This window comes from Cannabis sativa, chromosome 6 (assembly GCF_029168945.1).
Source record: "Cannabis sativa cultivar Pink pepper isolate KNU-18-1 chromosome 6, ASM2916894v1, whole genome shotgun sequence".
Classification (NCBI taxonomy): Eukaryota; Viridiplantae; Streptophyta; class Magnoliopsida; order Rosales; family Cannabaceae; genus Cannabis; species Cannabis sativa.
This window is the reverse complement of record NC_083606.1, coordinates 61,286,498-61,295,591: the sequence shown is the minus strand read 5'-3', so window position 1 is coordinate 61,295,591 and position 9,094 is coordinate 61,286,498. Positions and strand designations below refer to the sequence as shown.

General features: G+C 40.3%; 2 protein-coding genes across 2 annotated transcripts; both read left to right on the top strand.

The window, feature by feature from the left end:
* The first annotated feature begins 7,137 nt into the window (after nt 1-7,137).
* LOC115695360 (uncharacterized) lies at nt 7,138-7,725 on the top strand. Its single transcript, XM_030622430.1, has one exon. The coding sequence runs from the start codon at nt 7,138-7,140 to the stop codon at nt 7,723-7,725; it is 588 nt and encodes a 195-aa protein (XP_030478290.1).
* A 45-nt stretch (nt 7,726-7,770) lies between these two features.
* On the top strand, nt 7,771-8,583 carry LOC115695359 (uncharacterized). The gene is made up of 2 exons (XM_030622429.1): nt 7,771-8,039; nt 8,145-8,583. The coding sequence occupies exons 1-2, from the start codon at nt 7,771-7,773 to the stop codon at nt 8,581-8,583; spliced, it is 708 nt and encodes a 235-aa protein (XP_030478289.1).
* The last annotated feature ends 511 nt before the right edge of the window (nt 8,584-9,094 follow it).

The window sequence follows — 9,094 nt, the reverse complement described above, 5'->3', positions numbered from 1 at the left end:
TAATTATTTTAGAAATTTGACTAATTATGAGTACATTACCCTAAATTGATACACCCAACTTTTTTTTTTTTTTTTGAAGAAAACCTGATATTCATTAAAAAACTCAGCAGATACAATGTTCAGGCAAGAATGGAAGGTAAAGAACCATTCCAAATACATTCACTGTCTAATCCTAATCAAGCCTTAGCAAGATTATGAGCTGATGTGTTACAATCTCTTGGAACATAGATGACAGACAGATTAGGATTGAACAACAATGAATTTCTAATGGCATTAATAATATCACAAAGAACAGAATTATTACAAAAAGAACTGGAAATTTTTGTAACCACACTCTGGCAATCTGATGCAATAGTCGAAACAGGGAGCTGGATTGCTGTCACCCATTCAATGGCTGCAAAAATGGCTTTTGCTTCTGCAACTTCCGGCGACACAACACCAGAATAAGGAACCATAAAGCCAGCTCTAACATGTCTTGCACTATCAAAAGCCACCACTCCAGAACTATGCTTCAAGTTTGAACAGTCTAAAGCAGCATCCGTATAAACTATCCACTGACCAGCAGGGGGCTGGAAGTCTCGTCTAATTGGCCTCATGGTAGAAGGAGTCGAAGCCACCTGTTTAGCATTGGCATCTAAAAATTCATGCAAATAGTTAGCTGCATAATCAAAAATCTGGTACGAAGAATGCCCTGTTTTTTGATGAAAAATATTATTTCTCTGATTCCAGATGGACCAAATAAAACAGAACATCAAAGCCAGATCAGATTTAGTATGAGCATCCAAAGCAGCAGTCATAAACAAACAAAAAGACCTATCCTTATTAGTATTATAAAAAGCAAAAAATTTAGAATATTTCCAAGCTCTTTTGGCATGAGGACATCCAAGGATATCATGTTCAACCGTCTCCGATTGCATCTGGCACACTGGGCAAACAGGAGTGGGAATAATATGCCTGAAAAAAAGAGAGGAAGCGACAGGAAGGGAATGAGAGATAGCACGCCAAATAAGATGTTTAACTTTTGGAGGCACAACAGAATTCCAGATTTTGGACCAGAAAGATTTGCTTGAAGTAAAAGAGGAAGAGGTAGGCATGTCATGAGATTGGAGTGATAGATGGTAGGCAGATTTGACTGTGAACATCCCAATTGCTTCTGGCCCCCAAATCATAGTATCATTGCAATTATGACCTGATATAGGAACCTGTAAAATATCCTCCACCAGAATATTGTCAAAAAAATTGTTTAACTTACCTCTATCCCAGCTTCCAGAAGGGGAAATAAAAAAAGAAAGAAATGGTGAGGGAGGGCTAGATGATGAAAAGTTTTTAAACCGACTGTCAGGGAGCCAATGATCATCAATAGTACGAATATCTGATCCATTACCCACCTTCCAAATAAGGCCTTGTTTAAGCAAAGTACATCCCCACAGAATACTTCTCCAAGAAAAAGACGGTCTATGGCCGGGAACTGCCTCCAGAATGGAAGAATTAGGGAAATATCGAGCTTTAAGGACCTTACTTAACAATGAGTGAGGGTGCTGAAAAATTCTCCACGCCTGCTTAGCTAGCATGGCCTGATTGAAAGGAGTCAAAGACCTAAACCCCAGACCCCCAACAAACTTAGATTGACACACACTTGACCAACTCTTCCAATGCACTTTAGGTGACTCAACCGAGGAACCCCACCAGAATTTAGAAATCAGAGACTCAATTTCTTTACAGATTTTTGTAGGAATTCGATAACAAGCCATGGCATAAGAAGGGATAGCTTGAAGAATAGCCTTAATCAAGGTTTCTTTTCCCGCCCGAGAGAACCATTTGTGGTTCCAAGAATGGATAATGTTGGCAACCTTATCCTTGAGAAAGGCGAAAGCAGGGTATTTTACACGAGATAGACACTGAGGAAGCCCTAAATATTTGGTAATAAACTCCCTATCCTCAAGTTGAAAAGTTTGGAAAAAAAGATTTCTAATCTCTTGACTCGTATTAGGGGAGAAAAGTATAGAAGATTTAGCAAAATTCACCATCTGACCAGAAGCTTTAGAGTAAAGAGAAAGAGCATGATGAAGGTTTTCACAGGATTGTCGGTTAGCAGTGCAAAACAAAAAACTATCATCAGCAAACAACAAATGAGTAATCGATGGTGCTTGTCGAGAAATAGCAATGCCACTTAAAAGATTTTGATTCTGGAAATCCTGTAACACAGCCGAAAGACCTTCAGAACAAAGGATAAAAAGGTAGGGTGAAAGAGGGTCACCCTGCCTTAGACCCCGGGAAGGCTTAAGAGATCCATGCACTTGACCATTTATAGAAAAAGAAATTGAAGCAGTAGTCAAGCACTTAAAAATGAGAGAGACAAAGGAGACAGGGAAATTAAAATGAAACATAAGATGTCTCAAAAAGTCCCATTCAACCCGGTCAAAAGCTTTGGCCATGTCTAACTTTAATGCAGCCCATCCCCGTTTACCCATGGTCCTATTATTAACTGCATGCACTAACTCATTCGCAATAAGGATATTGTCCTGAATAACACGACCCGACACAAAAGCACTTTGATAAGGGGAAATGATCTTATCTAGAACTTTCTTAAGCCTATTAGCCAAAACTTTGGAAATAACTTTATAGAAAGTGGTGCACAGGCTAATGGGTCTGAAATCTTTAAGAGTATTGGCATGCTGCTTTTTAGGGATGAGAACAATGAGGGTAGAGTTGACTTCCGAGAAATCACAGCCTTGATTAAGGCAAGCAAGAATAGCCTTTGTGAAATCCGCCCCTACCACAGACCAGTTTTTCTGATAGAAATAAGCATTGAGCCCATCTAGACCTACTGCTTTATCCCCAGAGAGTTGGAAAACAGCTTTCCGAACTTCCTCATCAGTGAATTCTTGAGCAAGAAAGGATATCTCAGGGTCATCCAATCCTGGACCTAGAGAGTCAAAAATCGAAGCAGCAGCCTCAAGATCACATCCCTCAGATGAGAAAAGGGTGGAGAAATACGAAGTAACTAGGTCAGCAATACCCTCAGAAGTGTTCACCACAACCCCCTCATCATTCTTAAGATATTTTATTTTGTTAGACTTCCTACGGGATGAGGCATGTTTGTGAAAAAATTTTGTATTCCGATCCCCCGCCTTAAGCCAACGGACTCTGGCTCTTTGCTTCCAATAGATTTTGTCCTTATAGAGCAGAGAATCTAACCTAGACTGTAATTGAGTAAGTTTAGAACAATCCTCCCTAGTAAGCATGGCCTTATTTTGCAAGTAATTAATTTCTTGCGTCAGAAATTGAATACGAGACTTGGTTGAATGATAGGTATTTTTAGCCCAAGCTCGAAGAACAGAGACACAATGTTTTTGTTGGGCCAGAAAACTATTAAAACCACTACCCGTGGAAAGGGAGTTAGGTCCCTCATTCCAAGAAGTCTCCACTGTTCTATAGAAATCAGGATCCTCCAACCACACATTCTCAAACCTAAATCGATTACAGGTAGGGGTGGAGTTGGGTCGAGAGTTAGAAGAAGTTAAAACTAGCTTAAGGACTCTATGATCAGACCCATAGAAACCCAAATGATGCAAAGAATGTTCAGGGAAAACATCAACCCAAGAATCAGAGGCTACTGCCCAGTCAAGGCGTTCACGGATAGTCTTATTAGTCCAAGTAAACTTATTTCCAATAAAAGAAAGAGGGGCCAAATTAAACTTATAAAGAAAATTATGAAAACAGTCCATAGAAACTTGATCAGGGGAGTTACCCCCAACCTTATCATTATGAGAAAGATAACTATTAAAATCACCAATGATTAACCAAGAAAGATTAGCAGCATTATAAAAAATATCATTCAAAAGTTTCCAAGTAATATGCTTTTGATGAGTAACAGGGGAGCCGTAGAAAAAAGTAAGATGCCATATATAATTACTAGAAATATTGACAATACAGTCTATATGATTAGTAGAATAATTAAGAATATTTACATTAACATCATCCCCCCACAAAAGAAGAAGTCCTCCCCCAAAATGCTTCCTAGGGACTTCAAAACCATTAACATAGCCTAAAGCCCTTCTAAACTTATCAACTGAATTGGGCTTCAATCTAGTTTCCATCAAAAAAAGCAAAGCAGGCCTATGGTTCTTAACAAGGAGGGAAAGACGATTGAATGCTCGAGGGTTCCCTAGCCCCCGAGCATTCCAACTTATAAAATTCATTTTTCTGGGCGGGTGTGCACAGCAGCACCCGCCTGTTCCTCATCATTCACAGACAAATTTTCCACAAGATCAGCCTCCCCAGCTCTAGCACGCTTTAGCATTGACCGCAGAGAGCCTCCCACTGTTGCTTGAGCTGGTTGAAAACAGGGTCGCTTAACCCCTGAAGCACATGCAAGTCCCTTCCCCTTGACTTTAGGATCCAGCCTAGAAACTCCTGCTGTAAAAACAGGAGCAGCTGGGGAAGGCCGACTCAGAGCCAGAGAAGGCAAAGCATCTGCCAGGGAACGGGCAGCAGCAACAAGATCAAGGTTAGAAGAGGAGGAGTTAGCACTCACCAGGACAGAATCAGTAGATACTGAGCTAAGTCCCTGAGAGAATATGGAAGACAAAGAGCCAGACCCTTCAGAGCACACCATTCCTCCACTAGTCATAGAAGAAGCAAGAGAGGCACCAGTAGCAATGGAAGTGGTGACCATGGGATTAAAAAATCCACCAACCAGACCCTGATTAGGATTAACAGGGGTAGGGATCATCACACTTACAGAGCTCCTAGGAGCACTTAAGCAAGAAACTGAAGCCATATGAGAGTTAAGAAGGGGAGTATAACCCATTGAGTAGTTGAAATACGGATTAACAACTTGCCCTCCTTGAGGAAAATCAGAAATATCCACATCAGCAATAGTAATGGTAGGGGCATGAGGGTACTGGAATGGCAAAGGTTTCTCAGACAGTTTTTCCTTGCCACGAAGGAGAAGGTCATAAGGGCAAGGGGGTGGCACAAGAGACTCATCACACTTTTGCAAATAGGCATGACAGTATTTCTTAGTGTGGTCGAGTTTACCACAGTAAAAACAAAAGTCCGATAAACGCTCATACTTAAAATCCAGCCACTTAGTAAATTCTCTACCCATCTTAAGGAACCTAATGTGAATACCCCTCCTAATTGGCTTATTAACATCCAGCAGAAATCTAACCCTCAAGTACGGGCCAGTTCCATCTTTGACAGTAGTACTGTCAACTTGAATTAAATCCCCCACCCCAGTAGCAATGAGCTTGGCCAATTCATACGATTTGCACCTAAACGGAATACCATATATCTGAATCCAAAAAGGCACATAATGCAATTGATCCGGAGTAATAGGGAAAGAGGAATCAGGAGCAGCAAAAATGGTTAGACTTTGGGAAAAATGCCATGGCTGGGCATCAAGAATCCTACGCTTGTCACCTTCACAGCCAAAGGTGACAAGAAAAAGACCCTCAGAATGCTCAGAGACCACTACAGGGAACCGACACTGGGAAGTCCAAACCTGGGAAAGGGTTTTAATCAGGGATAAACGACTAAAGTGCTTGACAGTGCAAAGTTTAAGGAGGAGAGTGATTTCATTAGGGGTTTCTGAAGGGAGATCATCAAGAGTATAGACTAAGTGTTCATCAGTAGTTAAAGTGAGAGGTTGAAGAGAGTTAAAGTTTAGATCTTCCATAGTCACACACACACAAACAACCAGATAACTAAGACAGAAGAGCAGAGAATGAACAGATATGCAAAAAAAGAACCTAAATCTTACTTTAAATAGAAAAAATACCAGCTTGCGAGAGGCAGTTCTCGGGAAGTTTCTGACCGTAGCCTGCAATGGGGATATACTAGCCATCATCACGATTTCAATCTCCCAAGCTTCATCATCACAAATCCAGCTCCTGGCCGCCATATTTAGGGAAATCAAAGGATTTGGAAGCTGATTAGAGATTTGATCGTCAGAGTCATTAGAGAGGAGAAATAAATTAGAGGCCAGATAAGACGACTTTAGGGGATTTCGAAAGGGCAAGAAGCAATTAATGGAGTTGAAAAACGCATCTGGGAGGAGATTTGGAGCATAATCATCGTCAGAGCAATAAATGCTCCAATTAATGAAGGAAAAGAAAGGTTGACAAACAAGAAAGAGGGATCGATGCCCAACACCACCACACAACTCATGTGGGCAGACCAGAAACCCATTTCGGGTACCAAAGGAAGACGGGGGAACATACCTCCTGAAGGATCTAGAGAGAGCCATTTCCATAACAATATTCAAAATTCTTTTGTGCTTAATTGATACACCCAACTTAAGTGTATGAACATTGTTAGAATATGTCAACCTTTTATTAAAGCCAAAAAATACTCTTTTTATTTTGAGTATGCACCCTCTAGTCACTCTCTCCCTCTTTTCTCTCTCGCTCTCTTCCCTCAATTGAAACGGCAACTTCCAATAACCTTCCAAAAATCATCGTCGAACACCCAAGTTCTACCCACGAGCCTCCCTTGTCTCGTCTTGACTCCAAAAACCACCATCGAACATAGAGAACACTTTAAAGTTTGATTGGATAGGGGGTTAGCTAATCTAGCTTGGTTGAATATGTTCTCATATGCTAAACTTCACAACCTTGAAATATCTACTTCGAATCATGACTCGATTCTTATGGAGCTGGTTCCTACTGCTAGCTACCATTTTGCTAAACGGTTTTGGTTTGAGAATGCGTAGTTAAGGGGGCCTCTTTGCTTTCAAGTTATTAAGGACAGCTGGGAGCTTTGTGGGAATGATGAGGTTACGAATAAAGTGAGTTTTTGTGGACGACAGTTACGTGTGTGGGCAATGGAGTTCACGGGCAACTTCAAAGATAGAATTAAAAAGTGTCAAGATGAGGTACAAAGATGGAAGTTGGGTCGAGATGATGTCTAAGTTGCAAATTATAAACAAGCAAATAAGAACTTATCTGAAGCTTATATTCAACGGGAGGTATTTTGGCATCAAGATCGAAGCAATTATGGTTGCAAGAAGGGGACAATAATAGAAAGTTTTTTCATGCTTAAGCTACTAATAGAAGACGGAATAATTTTGTTACAAAGCTTAAGGGTCAATATGGTGTTTGGGTGGATTGGAATAGTGGCCTAGATCTGCTTATGGTTAATTATTTCAATAACCTTTTTTCTTCTTCTCAAACCGATTGGAGAGAGGTTACTAGCTGCAAAAACTGTGTTTCTTTTGAGCAAAATGCTGAGTTGTTGCTGCCAGTTTTAGAGGAGGAAGTTCGCAAAGCGTTGTTTCAAATGCATCTGGACAAATCTCCAAGCCCCGATGGAATGACCTTGGGATTTTTTCAGAAGAGTTGGGCAATTGTTAAAGGTGATATTATCCATATGGTAAGTCAGTTTTTTCACCATGGGTTATTTCCTTCAAATCTGAATAAAACTATTTTGGTTTTAATCCCTAAAAAGAAGCTTCCTATGGATATGGGGGATTTGACACCCATTGCTTTATGCAATGTGTTATATAAGATTGTGTCCAATGTGGTGGCTAATAGACTTAAGAATGTTATGCCAACTATCATATTCGACACTCAAAGTGCGTTCTTACAAGGTCATTTAATTTCAGATAATATGATGAATGCTTATGAGATTATGCATCATTTGAAAAGAAAACGAAGAGGTAGGGATGGTTATTTGGCTCTCAAGCTTCACGTCAACAAAGCCTATGATAAACTTGAGTGAGGTTATCTCCGTGCTATGATGCACAGGATGGGCTTTTGATGGGCGATGGATAAACTTGGTTATGTGCAATGTATTTGTTCGGTCTCATATACTATCTTACATGGAGGGAAGGAGTTGGGACCTATTGCTACTCAACGGGATTTGCGTCAAGGTGATCCGTTATTGCCTTACCTTTTTATTTTATGTGCTAAAAGCTTTTCTAGTTTGCTGCGAAGTTATGAGCAAAGTGGTTTGCTCACTGGTTATAAGATTGCTCTAGGTGCGCCAATCATTTCTCATATGCTTTTTGCGGATGAAAGTTATATATATATATTGTAAGGCTATTGAGGAAGAAGCGCACAATGTAAAGGATTTGTTGCACACTTCTGAGGTGGCTTCGGGTCAAAGAATAATTTTGCTAAGTCCTTCGTGTTTTTTAGCAACAATACAAATTGTGCTCTACGGGATGCTATTTGTGCTTCGTTGGAAATTTATGAAGTTGATGAAAATGGGTACTATCTGGGCCTTCCATGTTCGGTTGGAAGGAATAAGAATACTATTCTCGGGTTTCTTAAGGACAAGCTTCGTAAGAGGATACAAGGTTGGGAGGGTTGTATATTGTCTTGTACGGGGAAGGAGGTATTGTTGAACTTTGTAGCTCAAGCCTTGCCAAATTATGCCATGAATTTTTTTCTTTTGCCTTCGAAAACTTGTAAGGAGTTAGAAAGACTTATGGCTAAGTTTTGGTGGCATTCAGATTCTAATAGTTGGAAGGGTATAAACTGGATGAGTTGGGATAGGTTGTTCCGTCATAAGCATGCATGGGGATTAGGTTTTAGATGTTTGAGAGACTTTAATTTGGCTCTTCTAGGGAAGTAATTCAGGCGACTGTTGGTGTGTAACACCCTAACTAACATAGGCGTATTACGTGATTTTTAAACATGCTGTGCAACTCGTTGCTAATCAACGAGGTTTATGGAAAACGTGATTAATTAAAATTTTTGCTTTTTAATTAAACTTATAAAATAATATTACAAAAGACTCGGGATCCCGATTATAAAATCATTTACAAAAGTTTACTGTTCATAAAAAATAATTGTCGCCTAGCGACTAGTTACAAAAAATCAGCCTTGCTGTCCCGAGGATCGTACGCTCCAGGCCTAACCGCCCCGACATGTACAACCTTCATAAGCTCGCTCACGGTCCATCAGCTTTAGCCTTGCCTTTACCTACACATAAACGTAGAACTGTGAGTCGACAGACTCAGTAAGAAAAGCATAATAATATTCATACATAAAACCCGGTCATGATCAGATGCCCATACCCCTGATCATAACCCTAACTGCCGGTCAACCTGACTGGAACTTAACTGCGCGGCGGATTACAGGCT

Excerpts from the sequence above, each read along its gene's own strand:
- LOC115695360 (XM_030622430.1), top strand. The coding sequence starts at position 7,138 with ATGGTTAATTATTTCAATAACCTTTTTTCTTCTTCTCAAACCGATTGG.
- LOC115695359 (XM_030622429.1), top strand. The coding sequence starts at position 7,771 with ATGGATAAACTTGGTTATGTGCAATGTATTTGTTCGGTCTCATATACT. Across the intron at positions 8,040-8,144 it reads GAAAGTTATATATATATATT|CAACAATACAAATTGTGCTC; the intron begins GTAAGGCTATTG and ends CGTGTTTTTTAG.